At 46.3% G+C, this 20,446-nt stretch overlaps 2 protein-coding genes across 2 annotated transcripts; both read right to left on the bottom strand.

The window, feature by feature from the left end:
• Positions 1–334: 334 nt before the first annotated feature.
• On the bottom strand, positions 335–17,263 carry actr8 (actin related protein 8). Its single transcript, XM_077003043.1, has 13 exons — positions 17,049–17,263; positions 15,823–15,993; positions 15,499–15,609; positions 15,172–15,276; positions 14,781–14,954; positions 14,594–14,687; positions 14,221–14,353; positions 13,415–13,568; positions 13,243–13,338; positions 6,611–6,751; positions 6,158–6,422; positions 4,961–5,124; positions 335–595 (listed from the first exon to the last, which is right to left on the bottom strand). The coding sequence occupies exons 1-13, from the start codon at positions 17,172–17,174 to the stop codon at positions 452–454; spliced, it is 1,878 nt and encodes a 625-aa protein (XP_076859158.1). The 5' UTR covers positions 17,175–17,263; the 3' UTR covers positions 335–451.
• Positions 17,264–19,077: 1,814 nt separating this feature from the next.
• Positions 19,078–20,127, bottom strand: selenok (selenoprotein K). The gene is made up of 4 exons (XM_077003048.1): positions 19,990–20,127; positions 19,608–19,698; positions 19,445–19,522; positions 19,078–19,174 (listed from the first exon to the last, which is right to left on the bottom strand). The coding sequence occupies exons 1-4, from the start codon at positions 20,006–20,008 to the stop codon at positions 19,078–19,080; spliced, it is 285 nt and encodes a 94-aa protein (XP_076859163.1). The 5' UTR covers positions 20,009–20,127.
• Between the last annotated feature and the right edge of the window lie 319 nt (positions 20,128–20,446).

Below are 20,446 nucleotides of genomic sequence, written 5' to 3'. Positions count from 1 at the left end.
CAATTTAAATGGACTTTCTTGTTCCAATCCCATCATGCTTTAGGGCCATCTCCTGTCTGCTCAGCATTTAGGTTCACAGATCACGACAGGCAGGACCATCAGGGCAAAATAAGATAAGCTGATATAATGAAACGACGTCGCATGTGAAGCATCTTGTTTTCCCAGGAAACCACACAGCTTCGGCTCATCGCGCTTGTACAGCTGATACAATCTCAGGGCAGATATCATTTTTGCTTGCTTTCAGTCCTAGACGATTTTGGCAAACACAGCATTTACTTTTTCAGCTGCCACTTTTAATTACTTCTTTAAAAAAAAAAAAAAAACTCCCCACATGAACAGCTTTTTTTGTTTTTATTACATTAACAAATAACTTATACAGCTGCTGTACAGGTACTTAAAACTCACAGTGAAATTGTGCTTCTTACACAATTCGCCCTCCGACCTTCACGCCTCACCAGACGAAAGCTGCTCGTTCACGGAGCATGCGTGGCCCAAACCGCTGCCACTCCCTCTGGTGGATCCACAGCTCCTGGGTGGTGTCCAGACACGCCAGCACCGCTCCACCTTTCCACGCGGTCACCCGAGGGTCCATGTCCTGAAGGGGGACACTGCGGGTCATTCCTGCACCGTGTGTTGTCCTTACTGTAACCCGATGTGTACTGCCAGATACTTAACAGACCAGCTGATGAACTGTGTTTCTTCGCTGCGTTTATCGGACATTAGGAGTGTTCTTATCCTAAAACTGACCAATCAGCTTAAATCTACAGTATGTCGGTGTACTGTATGTATGGTCAAGATTCATCCACACTATCTGGATCGAGGAGCTCAGAGGCGGTGTACTAGTGTACTGGTTTAAGGATGCTGCACAATCGTGTTTATATTCACACACACTCACTCTTTCTTCAGCTAAGCAGCTTTAATGTAAATTAGTCTATTTTTGGAAAAGGCTCGTTTCTGGGTAGAATTAAACCCAACTTGTTTAAACCACATATAAACATAGTTTTAGTAGTAAAGGATTTCAAAATCCGCATTATGACATGCAGTATTGTGACAAAATTACACTGTACTGAATTAGCCTGTCAAGGGGGCAAAAGTTGAAATTCAGAAGGAAATTTATAGTATTTCTTGTAAACTGATACTTTTTTGCATCACACAACCACAGCTACCTGTATGTCTAATGACTCAACAGTGTCTTCTACGTATATGAAACGGTACTTCTCCAAAAATAGGTTCACTTTAGACAACTCAATAAGAGGTCAAATGAAGCAATCAATAGTCTTTTGACAAGGCTGAAGTTGGTTCCTTATTCTCCAGTGTCTTATTCGCACTTTCCGTTCCACCTTAAAAAAGAATGCGGTAGTTTCATTATGTCGCCGCGATAGAATGTATTGTACGTTTCTATGGCTGTATCTCCTGATTCTTACATCGTCTCAGAAATCTGACGAGCAGGTTTGATTGACCACATAAGTGACTGTATAAATCCAGAAGAAGATTTTTTACTGTAGAATATTTTTATAATCGTCCTGTGAACTTGGCATGTCAGGCGATATAGAATGTAGTGCATACAGTACATTTGTCTTAGTTTCTATGGCTGTATCTCCTGATTCTTACATCATCTCAGAAATCTGACAAGCAGGTTTGATTGACCACATAAGTGACTGTATAAATCCAGAAGAAGAAGATTTTTTACTGTAGAATATTTTTATAATCATCCTGTGAACTTGGCATGTCAGGTGATAGAATCTGTTCAGTATATTCTATTTTTGTCTTATTTCATACGGTTTTATCTCCTCATTATCACCATTTGATTTTCTACTCATTTTCTATGCCATTAGTTGCTTATTGTCAAACTTTCAGGCAATTAATTAAACCAGTGTAACCCATTTGTATACTTGTGAGTACAGTGACATTTTACTGCACTATCTTCACTTGCCCTTTTTAGGCACTTAAGTTCAAATTTATGTACTTTCTGTTTTGTCCTTTCTGTCCTTGCTCGGTAATCTTCAAAATATTACTCTAACATGAAACATAATTTAGCCTACTCCAATAGACTTTTTCTTTCTGCGCTTGTATTGGAAATTGGGTATTGGAATGATTCATAATCAATAAAGGGAATTATTAATCATTATTAATTTTCTCTAATGAAGTAATGATAATATATGCTTGTGTAACTGTAACTGTTTGTTCTCAAACTCTGTTCATCAGCAACTCAGAACTTTACAATCTGTTTTCAATTTTGTTTATGCATTACTATTTGCATTTTTTAATGGCATACTTATATATATTGCTAGTCAGAGCAAATACGCAGTCTAATCAGCAAGATTTATAGTAGAATTACCATATAGTCTCATATATCATATATCACCTTATCTTTAATAGTCTCTGATATCTGTTTGATACTGTGCCAGACAACTTTCACCAAAATTACATGGAAACTGGAGGATAATGCTGTTGTAAATAACAAAGAAGAGCTGTTTGCAAATATTCTAACAAGCCATGTGGAATGCTGAATTTGTATAAATTGTGTAACTTATGAAACTTGAACGACACCCTTTTAAAAAAGATTACTATAGACCTTCATGACTACAGAAAGTTGGAAAGCACTATACTGGGCCATCACACAGAGGTACAGCTAGTCTCACAAATGCATTAGCACTTCATGCAGCAACACAAGCAAAGGCCCATTCTAGTACTTTCTTTTCATAAACCCGTTTAATTTTAGCGGATTACATGTTCAAAAGTGCAGTTGATATGCAGTTGATATGGCGTTTGTCTATATTTAGAACATAAAGAGTGAAAGAGTGAACTAGAAACAACAAGTCCAACTGGGAAATTATTTTTATAATTGTTATATATTCACCCTTACAGTCAGATGTTTAAACATTTTGAGGATCTGAAGATGAAAACTTATGTAAGATCACAAAAGTATAATATACTGGACAGATTCTATCGCCTGACATACCAAGTTCACAGGATGATTATAAAAATATTCTAAGGTTTGCTGGGGTCATTTGTCTGGGAAAACAAAAAGTCCCGTTTAAGGAAATCTGTTTTACAGCTTTTCAAATGAGATGGAGGCCTAACCCTGACAAATGTCTAACTCTACTATTGAGCATGTAATATAAACAAGCTCCTATATTGGGTTAATGCTGAAATTTCAGATACAGACACTCCTTGGTCCCACATGGAGACTCAAATGGCACAAGGTTCACTACAAGCTTTGGTGAACAAGAAACTCCCTCTTAACATCAGGAAACTTCAAAATCCAATGGTAGTACACACAATTAAGATTTGGTGCCAGTTTAGAAAGCATTACAGGCTACATGAATCTACTACCAATGTACCTATTCTGAATAACCCCAGGTTCCCCCCTTCACGCACTGACCCAGCTTTTTCTACCTGGTCTACAAAAGGTTTGTATACAGATAATATATTCATGTCCTTTTCTGATTTGTCAGTCAAATACAGTCTGCCCAATACTCCTTTGTTTCGATTCTTTCAGATTAGACACTATGTGCAAAAACTTTTTCCCCACTTCCCTAATCGCCCTCCTGAGTCATACATTGACCAAATCTTTAGTTATGATCTTTCTCAAAAGCATATATCATCACGTCTTTATAGATTATTAAGTAAAATACATTCTGTTCCTGAAGACCCCCGTAAAGAATCCTGGGAGAGAGACCTGGGAATTGATATTTCAGATAACCTATGGTGCCAAATATTGAAAAGGGTTCATTCTTCTTCAATTTGTGCCAGACACGGGCTCCTACAGTGCAAAATAGTACAAAAATCACATCTTACCAAGGCCAGATTAGCGCACATCTTCCCAGACAGGAGTGATGCATGCGAAAGGTGCAAACAGTCAGCTGCAGATCACGTACATATCTTTTGGTTATGTCCCTAAATTGGAGGATTTTTGGTCTCAAATCTCCGACTTACTCAGGAAGGTTCTAGGAAAGGATTTAGATCCCAACCCTATAACTGCTTTGTTTGGTGTTCCCTACAATGTACACATATCAAAGCCAGCCGAGAGAATTGTCACCTTCTCTACACTACTGGCGAGGCGATTAATTCTACTTAAGTGGAAACACAGCTCACCACCCATGTTTGATAGATGGGTTCAGGAAGTTTGAACTTGTATCAAGCTAGAAAAGTTAAGATTTTCTCTGAATGGTTCTTAGTGCCTTTTTTATGAGACATGGGGTCCAATTCTTCATTTCATCAAAGAAACACCAATAGTAGTCCCAGAGTAAGTCCGGAGAGGCTGTGTTGTTATTTATTTTTTATTATTTTTTAAAAATATTTGGTTGGTTGGTTAATTGATTGGTTGGTTGGTGGACTGATTGATTGGTTGATCGTTATTGTGTTGGGCGGAACCATACCAAGGGATGGGGAATGGGGGCGGGGAGGGAGGTGGCAGTGGGGGAGGGGGGGGGGGGGGGTGTGGACCGGGGTGGCGGGGGAATGGGAATTATAGTTCTGGATTACACAGTCATATGTATGTAGATGTTTAAATTGCATACATGTTTGTTTATGACTTATTTTCTGTTGAGGTTATGCAGTTATGTAATTCATTGTGTTTTTCCAGTTGCAAAACCTAAAAAATAAAATAAAATAAAAAATTCTACAGTTAAAATTCTTCTCCTTCTGGATTTATACAATCACTTATGTGGTCAATGAAACCTACTTGTCAGATCTCTGAGACGATGTAAGAATCAGGAGATACAGCCATAGAAACGTACAATACATTCTGTCGCGGCGACGTAAAGTAACTACCGCATTATTTTTTAAGGTGGAACGGAAAGTGCGAATAAGACACTGGAGAATAAGGAACCAACTTCAGCCTCGTGTCTTTTCAGACAGCGATGTAGACTATTTACAACACAAAGTTTCATGTCTAATGAGTGTTATACCCAACACGGTGTTTTAATAAATAATGCCCAAACATCTGCACGGATACCTTTGGCCGTGTGATGACCTCCACGTTCTCGACAAGACGGCGGAATGATGGAGGCATCTTGTTGAGTAGCCGCTGCTGGAGGAACTCCTGGGCCCCGTGGAAAAGGAGTCCACCCCCCACCACCAGGATGGAGCTGTACATCTTCCTCTTGGTCTCGTCCGAAGCTGCAACAAACGCCCCCACAAGCAGGAAATGAGCAGAGCTCACAGTTCTGACCAGACTGTAATCAAGTGGACTGGAAGTGAAGCCTCTGCATGTCTGATGCCCTCTAGTGGCTGGCTGCAGTACTTTTAACACACCCATTTCAACTTACACTTCTAATAACATTCTATATACACACACACACACTTACCGGCCATTTTATTAGGTACACCTGGCCAACTGCTCATTAACGCAAATGTCGAATCAGCCAATTTAGTCATGTAGACATGGCCAAGACGATCTGCTGCAGTTCAAACCGAGCATCAGAATGGGGAAGAAAGGTGATTTAAGAATGTGGCATGGTTGTTGATGCCAGACGGGCCGGTCTGAGTATTTCAGAAACTGCTGATCTACTGGGATTTTCACGCACAACCATCTCTAGAGTTTACAGAGAATGATCCAAAAAAGAGAAAATATCCAGTGAGCAGCAGTTCTGTGGGTGCAAATGCCTTGTTGATGCCAGTGGTCAGAGGAGACCAGGCCAGACTGGTTTGAGCTGATAGAACAGCAACTGTAACTCAAATAACCAGTAGTTACAACCAAGGCATGTAGAAGAGCATCTCTGAACACACAACACGTCGAACCTTGAGGTGGATGGGCTACAGCAGCAGACGACCACACCGTTTTCATACTCTGGCTCCAGTTTTCATCTGCTGCGCAATCAAGTGCAGTCAAGATGGCCGATCCCATGTCGGCCATCTTGGTGGCTTTAAGAATTCCCAGTAGGGGTCAAGGGAGAAGCAGTGTCCATTGTATACACTGCCTAAGGTTTAACATCTCGCCATCATCTGCTCTTCGTGGTCCCCGACACCAGCACGAACAAACAGCCAAGCTAATGTGAACATTTCAAGAAGCTACATCTTCCACATGTTCTAAAACAACTCGGCTTGTGTGTTCTCCAGAGATGCAGGCATCACTATGTGAACATGTCTATGGAGGAAACAAACAAACAAACAAACAAACAAACAAACAATCGACAGCAGGAGAGAACATTACCACAACAGTCTATGCTGTGTAGGATGGCCTTATCCAGTCCAAGCGCTTTGCCCTCAAACTGGGACACCGCTGACTTTCTGGACAAAAGGACAGAGGGCGTGTCTTCTGGGTCTGCCCCGCCCACCATGCACTCCCCCTGTGCATGTCCCAGCTCCGCCTCTTGGCCATGGTTTCCTCTGTCTGTCTGATCTCCTCCTTGACTGCTGCTCTCTCCCTCAAAGCCAGAGGGCTTAGAGAGACTCTTTCGTTCCGTTGCTTTGGACGACTGACAGACAGAAGGAAGGAATCAATCAATCAATCAATCGATCATTGGCTGCCTTTTTTCCCTTTCTTTAGATCAAAGATGTCCCTACACAACGTCTTTTGCAAATACAGCAGATACGCGTGTAGAAGTGAGACGGTGACCTTCAGTCTGCAGTAATTAAGAAGACACACAGGATGAACGTGACGTACCTGGTCTTGTTTGCTCTGGGTGCTCAGCAGGTAGTGTTCGTCGTGAGGGTCCTGCGGGTCTCCGTGGGAGCGGAGCTGCAGAGTGGTCATCTTCTGACCCACGATCCCAAACGCTGCAGGGTAGAACAGAGCCATGGGCGCCTGTGGAGGGCAGAAGGGAGAGTGAAGTGGACCGCGCAAGTCAAACAGAAGTCTGGGTCACATACAGAACAACACGGCATGTTTCCTTATATGTACATGTATAAGGAAGCATTTCTGAAATATGAAGCTAAAAGTGCATCTCCACATACAGGTGCCATGAATGGTGGGTGATTTATTAAAATAATGATATTTGTCATGCGGGGTGTGCGAACACGCACAAACCGCTGGGGTTTTGTTATAGGAGCCCAAATGCCAGACCACAAACAAAAAAACAATAAACTGAAACCTCCGCCACAAGGAATGCGGGAAAAGCGAGAAAGAAAAACACCCTTGAATAAGTATACTCAAAAAGGGGAAAAAACCCGAGGAGAAAAATAAGGAAAACGCAGAGAGAACTCGACGCGAGGTAAGTATAAAAATAAAAATAAAATAATTCACTAGAGAAAAACAAAACGCAGAACTGAGCAGATGCGAAAAGGGCAACAGCACGAAAATAGAAAAGTAAATAACCCACAACTAAGGAATGCGGAATGAGATCAACGCGAATAAGAAAAACTGAAATCAAAAGACAACCCAAAAACGCGGAACGAAGTCAACGCGACAAAACGGGAGAGAGAGAAGGAAATGAAAACCGCCAGGGAAGGACTGACAATCCAGCCAAAAGCGGCGAAAAACAAAAACCCTTCCTAATCAAACCAAAAACTGGAATAGGAAGAAATATAGCGGGACGAAAACTTGAGAATGGCCCAAAGGGGCGCAGGAGTGAACACTCGAAACGACAGGGGATAGCGGAGAGAAAAAAAACACTGTAGAGAAGGCAAAGAAAGTAACGCAATGGAAACCACGATACCGGCTGACCGCTTGAAAGACCAAACAACTCAGCAAAGATTAGTCGCAGTCGGCCTCCTTAAGAAGGGTGAAATCCGGCTGCGGCTCATCTTCGCTGATTGAGAGTTGTGGAATGCGAACGCCTTCTGGTATTCATGGCATGCGTAGAGGAGGGACCTGCCCTGACAGGGGACCGCGAGCGCCCTCTGGTGGACATGGGTGGGGCAGCGCCGGGGCCTGCCCTGACAGAAACCCCCCCCCCCCCCCCCCCCCCCTAGGACCGCGACCCCGCGGGCCAAGAGCGACGGCCCTGTCGCGACGGAAATCCCGGATCAAGTCAGGGCACAGGACGCGCGAAGCCGGAACCCAGCTGCGATGCTCCGGCCCGTAACCCTCCCAGTCCACCAGGAATTGCTCCCGACCCCGAACCCTACGCACATCAAGGAGACGCCGGACAGTGTAGACAGGACCCCCACCGACGATGCGTGGAGCCGGAGGCGCCGGAGCCTGAGGCAGGGCACACAGAACCGGCCGCAGCTTGGACACGTGGAAGACCGGATGGACCCGAAGAGAAGGAGGAAGCGCCAGGCGATAAGCCACGGGGTTGACCCGCCGAACCACCTTGAAGGGCCTCAAGTATCGTGGGGCCAGCTTCCGAGTACCCCCACGAACCGGCAGGTCCTTGGCGGACAACCAGACCCGCTGACCAGGGCGGAACGAGGGAGCAGGGAGTCTGTGCTTGTCGGCATGGCGACGCTGGGCGGCAGAAGCAGACAAGGCCCTATGGGCACCCTTCCAGGCCATCCGGCACCGCCTGACAAGGGCCCGAGCCCCAGGAACCGTGACCTCGTCCTCTTGGTCGGCAAACATAGGAGGAGGGAAACCGTTAAGACACTCGAATGGGGACATCCCCAGGGACGAGTGCCACAGAGTGTTGTGGGCGTACTCCACCCATACGAGGCGGTCGGCCCAGGTCGAGGGATTGGCGGAAGCCAGACAACGAAGCGTCTGCTCCAGGTCTTGGTTAACCCTCTCGGTCTGGCCGTTGGACTGGGGATGAAACCCTGAGGAGAGGCTAGCCTTGGCTCCCAGCAGTCCGAGAAAGGCCGTCCAGAAACGGCTGGTAAATTGGGGCCCTCGATCGGAGACCACGTCGACTGGGAACCCATGTGCCCTGACTATGTGCTCTATGAACAATCGTGCTGTCTCCTGTGCTGACGGTAGCTTGGGCAACGCCACGAACTTGGCTGCTTTAGAAAAACGGTCTACCATAACCAGGATGTCCGTGTTACCTCGTGAGGCCTGCAGACCGGTTATGAAGTCCATGGAGACGTGAGACCATGGACGCGAGGGAACCGGAAGAGGGTGCAAGAGACCCAAGGGTTTGGACCTGGAGGCCTTGCTGCTAGTACACACGGTGCACGCGGCAACAAAGCCCTCGATATTCTTACCCATGCTGGGCCACCAAAATTTCCTCCGGATGAGTTCGGTGGTCCGCCAAGACCCGGGGTGAGCAGCAAACAATGAGGCATGGCCCCATTGCATGACTCCGTTCCTTTGGCCTGAGGGAACGTACAGCCGCCCAGGCGGCCCACCCCCGTGGTCGGGCTCAGCCACGAGGGCCCGCTTGACGGCAGCCTCGATGTCCCACTGAATGGGAGCCAGGATCTTGGTGGCTGGCAAAACAGTGCCAGGGGTTACAGAACCGGCCTGTGGCTCCCACTGGCGGGACAGAGCATCGGGCTTGGCGTTTTTGGACCCGGGGCGGTAGGACAGGACGAAATCGAACCTGCTAAAAAACAGGGCCCATCTAGCCTGTCTGGGGTTTAGGCGTTTGGCCTGTTGGAGGTAGGCCAGATTTTTGTGGTCCGTCCATACTTGGAACGGATGTTTGGCCCCCTCCAACCAATGCCGCCATTCCTCCAAGGCGGTTTTAACCGCCAGCAACTCTTTGTCCCCGACGTCATAGTTACGCTCGGCAGGCGACAAACGGTGAGAATAATACGCACAGGGACGGAGTTTAGGTGGCGTCCCTGACCGCTGAGACAAAACCGCCCCGACCCCTTCGTCCGAGGCGTCGACTTCTACGGTGAAAGGGAGCTCGGGGTCGGGCGTGGCGAGAACCGGGGCAGTCACGAAACGCGTTTTGAGAGCATCAAAGGCAGCCTGGGCCTGAGGGGTCCAGACAAACGGCCCCGGGGATTTCCTGGTCAGGGCGGTGAGAGGGGCGGCTACTTTGCTGTAGTCTTTGATAAATCGCCGGTAAAAGTTGGCGAACCCAAGAAACCGCTGTACCTGGCGAAGCGTTGTGGGTGCAGGCCATTGAGCTACGGCCTTGGTTTTAGCAGGGTCCATAGCTAATTTGTTATGTGAAACAACAAATCCTAAAAAGGGTACCTCAGTGGCGTGGAACACTGACTTTTCTAATTTAACGTAGAGGTGGTTCTCCAGCAACAACTGGAGAATCCGACGGACATGCTTGACGTGTTCTTGCTGCGAGCGACTGTATATCAAAATGTCGTCGAGGTAGACATACACGTAACGGTCTAGAGCTTCTCGCAGGACCTCATTAATGAACCTTTGGAAGACAGCGGGGGCGTTCATGAGTCCGAACGGCATGACTAGGTACTCATAATGACCGGACAGGGTTATGAATGCTGTCTTCCACTCGTCCCCCTCCCTCACCCGAACTAGGTTGTACGCGCTGCGGAGGTCGAGTTTGGTGAAGACCCTAGCCTGCTGTAGGGACTCGAAGGCGGTGGTCATAAGAGGCAGCGGGTGACGGTCTTTTACTGTAATCTTGTTCAGCCCCCGGTAGTCGATGCATGGTCTTAGACCCCCATCCTTTTTCCCGACAAAGAAAAACCCCGCCCCAGCTGGGGACGTGGATGGCCGAATGAGACTGGCCGCTAAGGACTCCTGGATGTATTGTTCCATGGCTTTACGTTCAGGCATCGCTAGAGAGAACAGCCTTCCCCGGGGAGGACTGGAACCAGGCAGCAGGTCAATAGCTATATCGTAGGACCTGTGAGGAGGAAGGACGCTAGCCTGTTTCTTGCTGAATACCTGCTTAAGGTCATGGTAGTCAGAGGGGACCTGACTTAGGTCGACGGGCTCAGACCGCCCGTCAAGGGCACCGGCCTTATGAGTACGGAGGCAGGTTTGTTTACACAAAGGCCCCCATCGGCTGACTGTCAGGTTAAGCCAGTCTATCTCTGGGTTATGACGTTGAAGCCATGGAAGGCCAAGGATGAGTGGGGTCTTGGGGGCGCTGATGACGTACAGGGTGATGTGCTCAACGTGTCCTCCTATAGACAGCTCCACGGGGATGGTTTGGTCAGCGACCTCCCCTGAAGATAGCGACCTGCCATCTACAGCGGCAACAGAAAGCGGCATTTGCAGTGAGACCAGAGGCACCCCGAGATCCCTAACTAAGGTGGCGTCGATAAAGTTTCCTGCTGCCCCCGAGTCAATAAAGGCAAGCTGTCGATGTTCGCCGGTGCCTTGCCATGACAGAGTTGTGTGGAGAGTCAAACCTGTGTAGTGAGGAGAACATGAGAGGCCCGCCGGAGATCTCCTGTCTACCGGCGGGCCTTTGCTTTTCCCTGCAGGTCTGGACAGGTGGAGAGTTTGTGACCGAGGTCACCACAGTAGATACACCGACCCTCGGAAAGACGCGTCTGCCTCTCCTGTGGGGTTAGCCGGGTCTGCCCTATCTGCATGGGCTGTTCCCTGTTATCCTCCCTGGCCTCGCCGCTCGGGACAGGAGGGTTAGCCCTAGGAGTGTGTGTGGTGCTGTTGCTGTGGGACCGGTGCCGCTGCGTGCGTTCCCGCAGCCTGTTCTCCAGCCGTACCGCGAGGTTAATGTATGCGTCGAGATCGTCTGAAACACTGCCAGCAGGGCTGCGGATTCCCACTTGCTCTCTGCCGCTAACGTTCGGAACACCAGGGAGTACTCAGAGACGGATCGCCTACCCTGGCGTAGGCGCAACAACCGACTGCCCACTACTCCGCCTGAGTCAGGATGGTGGAAGGCCTGCCGCATGGCCTCGGAAAAGCGGTCGAACGACGCACACAGCTCAGGCTGGCTTTCCCAAACCGGGGTTGCCCACGCCAACGCCTTGCCAGAGAGCAGTGTTACCACATAGGCTACTTTGGCCTTCTCAGTGGGGAACCGTGACGGCTGCTGCTCAAACACCAAGGAGCACTCGAGTAAAAATCCCCTGCATTCCTCTGGATCCCCAGAGTAATGTCTAGGTGCAGGTAGGGCGGGCTCAAGACGTGCCGCGATAGTGGATAAATCGGGTGCACGGGGAACACTAGGCTGTGGTGTAGCCTGGGTAGCAGCCTGCAGTGTTACGGTCAGGTTCTGAAGCTGGCCCAATATCTGCTGCAGAGTCTGCTCATGACTGCCCAGCAACTGACCTTGCTGGGCTACAGCAGTCCTCAGCTCCGCTACAGCCTGTGGTGTGGCTGGGTCCATGTTTTGGCTGAGTTGTTCTGTCATGCGGGGTGTGCGAACACGCACAAACCGCTGGGGTTTTGTTATAGGAGCCCAAATGCCAGACCACAAACAAAAAAACAATAAACTGAAACCTCCGCCACAAGGAATGCGGGAAAAGCGAGAAAGAAAAACACCCTTGAATAAGTATACTCAAAAAGGGGAAAAAACCCGAGGAGAAAAATAAGGAAAACGCGGAGAGAACTCGACGCGAGGTAAGTATAAAAATAAAAATAAAATAATTCACTAGAGAAAAACAAAACGCAGAACTGAGCAGATGCGAAAAGGGCAACAGCATGAAAATAGAAAAGTAAATAACCCACAACTAAGGAATGCCACCATGTAGCCCTAAAGTTCACTTTAAATGTCCTCATATTTTCCTTCTAAAGACTGCACTTCAACTTCCTTTGCATATTATGCTACCAATCTGCTACAAAGACAAACTCTGGCCTGTGAAATCTTCCTCTACCCAAATACCTGTGGTGTTACTGATACAAGGGTGGTCACATACTGGTTATGTTTGATTGGTCAGGACTGGCAAACTTGTTGTCGATAAGACTGGAGGAAGTTTGGCCTTAGGTGGGGTAGAGATATGGGGTGGAGCTGGCACAGCGCTTGTGGACTTAAGAGAGGTAGAGAAAGACAGAACAGCCCTCTGGGAAATACTTCTCTAAACCTAACCCTGTGTTTCTCTACCCGTCCCCGTCCCACTAGAGAGGAACTCCATTAGGCAACATCCAAGTTGTATTTTCAGTTAGTATTTTCATTTACTAGGATAAACCATGAATCTCAATAGCAGAACGGTACATCACTGACAAAAGCAGCCTATTTTAGAATTAAGGAACTTTACAAATTTGGTTAGAAATATTCTCATGACTCACACTGGACTATGCAATAGAATTTAGATAAATTTAATATTAAATTTAATAAACCTACCCATATCGGAACTGTGAATTGAACTGACTAAGGAACTGAAATAAGCGGATACACACCAGTTGAAATGATAAATGACAACAGACTCTGCACTTGTTACACTAAACAACCACACCTACACACTTCAGGGTAGGAGCCGGATGGTGGAGAACTTCGTTTCAACTGTGTACACACACAGAATGCTGGTGCTGTTCTCCGCACACACCCAAACCCCTACGTAGGTGCTTACCTGCAATTTCTCATCACCCAGCCGCAACTGGTATAGGAACACCGGAGATTCTGGGAAACGAGTGCGAAACTCGTGGTCTTGCAGTCCACAGATGTCCTGCGGAGGAAAAGGTCTTTAGGATTTCCGAAGCCCTTTCAGAACTGCAGGGGTGGGACGGCCCGCGAACCCATACCTGGTCCAGATGGCAGAAGGTCTCTTTAAGCTGCTGCAGTAAGGTGCAGTCCAGTCGGCTGGTCAGCTGGCACTCTCTGTAGGGTAGACCCGCTCGCTGCATCAGCCAGAAGAAGAACCGGGTCACGTCGGAGCCGCCGTACGCCAGACACAGCCTGCGGGTGGGGAAGCAGGCACTACTGCATATGTGACGCTCCAACTGACTCTTCCTCAGTATGCCCACCCAGAATGGCTGGATCATTCGTAGACATGGTAAGATGGTTAATTAGGCAGAATGATACAACAGTGTATCATGTATTTTTTTTTTTTTATTTCACCAGATTGTGTACTGAAATTTAAAGCCATATTGAGTACTACTAAAAGTACAGTACTGTTCTTTGGTCTTTGTCACTTTGTACAAAAGGTCATATGTCAAGGTATTTTATTAAAATGACATGTAGTAACTGACTAGTTGTATGCATGAAAACAGGACTCGCAAAAGCAGTAGCAATCTTTTTATTTTTCACTCTATTATTTTCTTTATGAAACCATTTCTGTTCTAGCACAATGTGCATTCCAGTAACACACAGTAACTGCTCTAAGTGCATTTCTGACTGGATCAGAATGTCAATTTGCAAAGGAAAGATCGCCCCCTACCTTTCAATCCATGTTACTGAAAGGACTTCAAATCTTTACAAGCCAAACCTTCCCTCATCCACTGAGGTACATTTTCCATCTTAGGCAGTCAAACGAAAAGGATCCTCAATTCTGTAACAATCCTCCCTGTTCCTTCTTCACAGAAAAGCGCATCGTTCATCTTTAACTTACCTGGAGTTACGGTGGGAGACACCGTCTTCCACACAACACAGGCTGGTCTTCTGGTCCCCTACATCGACCACACATGCACTGCTCAAACCACTGCCAAACGTAGCGCACACCGACTCCTGGTGTACCACAATAGCTAAAGACAGACAGACAGACACACACACACACACACACACACACACACACACACACACACACACACACACACAGACACACAGACACACACACACACAGTTCTCTTTGTTGTAAATTGTGAAACTAGGTCATTTGCAGGTTATGTGTAACCTTCCATGTAAAACACCTCCGTGTGTTTGAACCTTCCCAAGGTCCATACAGAATAATGAGTTCCCTGGTGATATCACTATGGATCTCTTACCTGAAAAGCCCATCTTAAGAAGCAGCACGTTGACCACCTCTTTCACATGCTGTCTATTATAGATGTCTGGGATCAACAGGATGCATCTGTAATACTGAGTGCCAAGCAGAACAGGACAACATCGAATCATGCCCATCCGCTAACCAACGACAAGCGAAACGCCACCAGGTCTTACCGGGGAACATACCTTCAGGTCTTTGAGAGGGATTTCTAGAAGTTTCTGAACGGCGTGGGACCAGATGGTCTCCAGGTCTGCTAGTACAGCAGTCAGTGATCCCCCGGGCCCACTGTGGACATTCAGCTGACCTCGACACACAGGCCAGTGGATGCTGTAGGGATCTGTAGGGTTTACATTTAATGCCTGTAGAGAGGGAACAAAAAACGGGAGAAAAATAACAAAAAAGAGGGAAAAAATTATATTAACTTCCAAGATTTTAGTGCTCGAAACATTCCTTCATTATTCTATTGCCAGTAATAAAAAGCATGAAGTAAAAGCTCAGTGCATGTATCATTGTGAGAATATGCCAACAAGCTTACGACAGCCATGTATGGGTTTAATGACTCCACCGTCTTCTCACCTCTTCTCCTACTAGGTACTCTGGCTGATGACTTGTGTTTGTCCACTTCAGTCTTGAGTTAGGGTCCAAAATGGCTGGCCGGATCTGCCTGTTGTACATCCTAGCCTGTTAACAGACACACGTGTTTCACCACTTCAGCGATTCGGCTACGTGCCCAAAGCCTTCTAATGATTAAAGAGTGTGTACTTGTTCAGAAGAAACTGGAGTTCTTCTAATGATTAAAGAGTGTGTACTTGTTCAGAAGAAACTGGAGTTCTTCTAATGATTAAAGAGTGTGTACTTGTTCAGAAGAAACTGGAGTTCTTCTAATGATTAAAGAGTGTGTACTTGTTCAGAAGAAACTGGAGTTCTTCTGGCACCATTGGACATTTTCTTGGACCAGATGGCCTGGTCCACCATTTTTAGACCATTCTGCCTTTGCTCATTACTCTCTGGTTTCTAAAGTAAAACAAAATAAAAATGCAGTGTTAAATATTCAAATCAGATCCATACTGAATGTCATCTCTAAAACATTCAGTATTCACCATTACTGAATGATTCAGTTACACATTTATGCTAAAGTACGTGATACTCAAGTCGCCTGTGTTTGATTTATTGGAGGAGAAAGACTGTGGCAGGAAAACAAGCGAACACAGATGTGTTTGAACTTACGTTTAGACCTTCTCGCAAAAGCCACGGATCTTCATATCGGCACTGAGCGGGTTGTTTGTGTCTGCGGGCGATGACATGTGGGAGGGAGACGGGCAGCGTGTCTGTGGCTCGCCCCACACGGAGACTTTGTGATCCAGGGTTGATTACCACAATGAAGTTGGTCTGAATTTGCTGACAGAGAATAACGGGTCATCGGTGTTAAAGTCACGCTCAACACCATATGGGGAATCACGTTAGCTATCCAGCCTGCTTCATAAATTTACCATATTAACTTTCTTTATATATGTAATAGCTAGCTATAAACCCCAGAAGTGTTATCTTCATTAAAATAGCTATGCAAGTTGTATTCCTCAAAATGAATGATTTACCCACATAATTCATTAACGCTATTTGGTAACTTCACTATTATGAGTGTAGATGGGCCCCCTGGCCACGTTCCCAAGTGGGTCAGACAACCTAGATTAACTACCGTTAGCGGGGCACCCTGTCAGTAACCTGTCAGTCTTAAAACAACCAAAGCAGCTGTGGATATAAAATACTTTTATAACAGACATGAATGTCATTAAACTCAAACTCTAGATGGACATCGTCCACCATGTCTCACTCCTTCACTCACTCACTCCTTCACTCAGTCACTCCTTCACTCAGTCACTCAGTCACTCCTTCAGTCAGTCACTCCTTCAGTCAGTCACTCCTTCAGTCAGTCACTCACTCACTCCTTCAGTCAGTCAGTCACTCCTTCAGTCAGTCAGTCACTCCTTCAGTCAGTCACTCCTTTACTCACTCACTCAGTCAGTCAGTCACTCACTCCTTCAGTTAGTCACTCACTCACTCAGTCCTTCACACGCTCACTCACTCCTTCACTCCTTCCTTCACTTACTCCTTCAGTTACTCACTCACTCCTTCAGTCACTCCTTTACTCACTCCTTCAGTCAGTCAGTCACTCCTTTACTCATTCACTCACTCAGTCAGTCAGTCAGTCACTCACTCACTCCTTCAGTTAGTCACTCACTCATTCAGTCCTTCACACGCACACTCACTCCTTCCTTCACTTACTCCTTCGGTTACTCACTCACTCCTTCACTCACTCCTTTACTCAATCACTCCTTTACTCACTCACTCACTCCTTTACTCACTCACTCGCTCGCTCGCTCACTCACTCACTCACTCAGCCCAGCCCAGCTAGCGCGAGCGCGGTTACTACGGTAACTACTCAGCTCTCGTACCTCCTGTAAAGGTTCTGGTACAGCAGGAGGAACGATCGGTCTTTTCACTCCGCGCTGTTCCTTTTCTTTCTCCCTTTCCTTGTCTTTCTCTTTTTCGTTTTCTTGTTCTCTCTCTGCTTGTGTCATTTTCCGACGCGTAACTGATGGACACAGAGGTCTGGGAAGTGCGTTCAAACGTTAGCATGTAGCTGAACTTATTTCCCTTCTTTTGTGGTTACAGTGGGAGATTAGCGCCACTGAAGACACACCGCCACCTACCGGTCAGATGTGTGATAAACCTACACGCCCACTCCAACTACCCTAATACCATACACTATGTGCTATATGGATACAAGACCATCAGATTATTGGATTATCACACTCCAGTAACAATAATAATAATAATAATTACAGGTATTTATGGTCAGGGGGCATAGGCATGTCCTCCCAGATTGTTGATATATTTAGTAGCACATAATTGTCTAAACATTTGTGGGGAATTTAGAACTTTCATATATTGGTGAATTTATAAAAGGATTAAATTTAGAATTTACTTCTGACACTTAAAAGACTTCATATTCTAGGGGTTGAACCGACTGAATATCTCTAGCAGTCAACACACATGAGTGCAAAACTAGTGGCTACTACAGAGAAACCCATTGCTCACCTACGATTGGTTTCTTCCTCGTCAATTTCAGCTGATGTTGGGAACCGCACAGTAATCTTAGGCTTACATGCAGCTGCTCAACTATGGGAACCTGCTGACATATAGTCCTAGTGCTGCTGTTGCCTGCAGAGGCAGGTTTGACATGCTGTTTGAGGTTTGCGTGAGCACATGACAGGCCTGGTCTGTGAGTCTGCATGGCCTGCTGTCCTGTCGCTGTTTCTAGGCACTTCCATTTCACAGATGGGGCAGATTGTAGCTAAAGTGGTAATCTATGCCAGTTCCACTTTCCACAAAGTCACTGAGCTCTTCAGCAAGACTCATTCTACTACCCATGTATGTATGTATATAGACTGAGTATGGCAATCTGCTTGGTTTACACACCTGTTAGATAAGGTTGTGGCTGAAGCACCAGAACTCCATATTCACTAATACTTTTGGCCATTAAGTGTACATATCGACACTGTCATACAACTTCAACCAAACCCCTGTACATCGCTTTTCTAGCATGTCAGCCCACCAAAACTAGAAATCACAATCTGTACATTAACTTTTGTTAATTTGTCTTCTACTGCTCAAGTTCTGAGCATTTTTAAAGAGACAGTATAGACATTTATCTCTCAACTTCACCAATTTCAGCTTGAATAAAGTGGGCATCGCATAAATAGTCTAAACAATTTCCTCTGATCAAAAAAGGGAAATATTTTCATTTACACTAGCTAATATTAAAACTACCCAGTTTTGGAGAAACTTGAAGGTAACCACTTATACATTATATATGTGCAAAACAAGACATCACCGAATTCCTTTAGAAGCTGCCACACAATTGCTAAACTGAAGGAAAAAATCCCCCAAGGAATTTAAACTGAAAGACATTTACAAGAAACGTGAACAAAAATAAAACATACGAGCACATCCCTCAATTCCACAATGCAAATTTATTCCTGTACGGGAATACATTTTATAACAGTTTAAAGAAAAAAATGAGATCATTCTCCGCATCCTGCAGCTTTTTATTGTATTTAAGGAGGGCTCAAAAAGAAAGATGGAGTTTTGCTGCTGAGTTCAGCCACTCTGGCCCCTATAAACAGGATTTCCCAGAGCAGCATCATGAATCTGTTATGCAGAAGCAGCCTGAGGGTGAAGGGTGTGAGAAGCTTGGCATCACTAGTCAGCCCCACTGCCTTGGACAGCTTTGGGAGTTGGTGTGTAGCCGTAGCTCAAAACATCACGCCCCTCTACGCCTGCATCAAAGTGCAGGCGTTTACCTGTTGACAAAAGACAAGAAAATAAGCGAGGCAAATAAAGAATCATACAAGACATCATTTTAAGCCCATAAAAAGAAGTTAGTCCACACAGTGTGTGACTTTATATGCAAATTCTTCCTCACCTTCCTCATCCACCACCTCCCATTGGAGGGGGAGTGGGGCCCCCACCATGATTTATTCGGCCCATACGTCTGCGGCCAGGGAAACCAGGAGGGCTGGAGATGAAGATGATGACCGTGTCAGGGTAATTATACAAATTCCACAACCCTCTCATAAAATCGTGTCCCTCCTTTTTGAATGAATTTGTGCGAGCCAGTCAGCAGACACTTCCAGAGTAGTCTAATAAGTACATATATTACTAATCACCCTGAAGTTACTGCTGTATGTATTCAGCAGTAAATGTATTCGAAACTAAAAGAGTGGTATGAAACCTGAACAGCTATTCTGGGGGTTTCTGTGATCTGTTCCGGCCCACTGGGTCTTACCCTCTGCCATCACTGAAGCGTGACGATGCACCCGAGTTCCCATCTTTGGACAGGTCTGGCTGGACAATAGTCTGGAAGCTGGAAGGTAATTCAGTTTAAACATGTGTAAATGTGAAGCGTTAAATGAAATAACTGACTGATACAAGACAACAGTGACACTCACAACAGCCCAATGAACTCCACCACACCCCAGAAGAGGTCGCTAAAGAAGGACAACCTCCACGGAGACTGTGTCCTACTGTCCAGGACCTGACCTGAAATAAAGTGAGAGTAAATGTAAACGGACCGCAGTCCAACCCCCAGCTGGTCGTCCCGGCCCAGACGGACCTAGTCCCGTTAGCACTGCGCTAACCCAGCTAGCTGTCTGTCTCACCGCCTCAGCTAGGCTAGCTAACGCCAGCTTTACTTAGTTCCCGTTCACTGACAGGACGATGAAGGCAGCGCGGAGGTGTCCAGCATCCTAATATAATAATATATAATATAATAATAATAATATAATAATAATATATAAACTAGACATGTTAAATAATGCGTCCGCCGCTCACCATTAGACACGTACACCATCTCACACCGTCCCTGTTGATGTTTACGCTGGACGCTGATGACCCAGTTCCGGTTTGAAACCACGCCCTCGCTGCGACGCTGATCATCCAGTTCCGGTTTGAAACCCCGCCCTCGCTGCGACGCTGATAATCTAGTTCCGGTTTGAAACCCTCTGCTGACACTGGCTACTGTATCAGTCCGCGGGTGAAATGTCCGAGATCCGCTCGCAGTTGTAGTTGTAGTAACACTGGTGCTGGTGTGTGTGTGTGTGTGTGTGTGTGTGTGTGTGTGTGTGTGTGTGTGTGTGTGTGTGTGTGTGTGTGTGTGTGTGTGTGTGCTATCAGGATATTATTAACTTTACCGTCGCGATACGAACTCCCTGTGTACTGTAAGTCGCCACTAGTGTGACACAGGTGCTACACTTAGAAGAGGATGTTAAAACACTAGTAAACACGGGGC

Source organism: Brachyhypopomus gauderio, chromosome 4 (assembly GCF_052324685.1).
Source record: "Brachyhypopomus gauderio isolate BG-103 chromosome 4, BGAUD_0.2, whole genome shotgun sequence".
Classification (NCBI taxonomy): domain Eukaryota; kingdom Metazoa; phylum Chordata; class Actinopteri; order Gymnotiformes; family Hypopomidae; genus Brachyhypopomus; species Brachyhypopomus gauderio.
The sequence above is the reverse complement of the archived record's forward strand: the minus strand, read 5'-3'. Positions and strand labels throughout refer to the sequence as shown.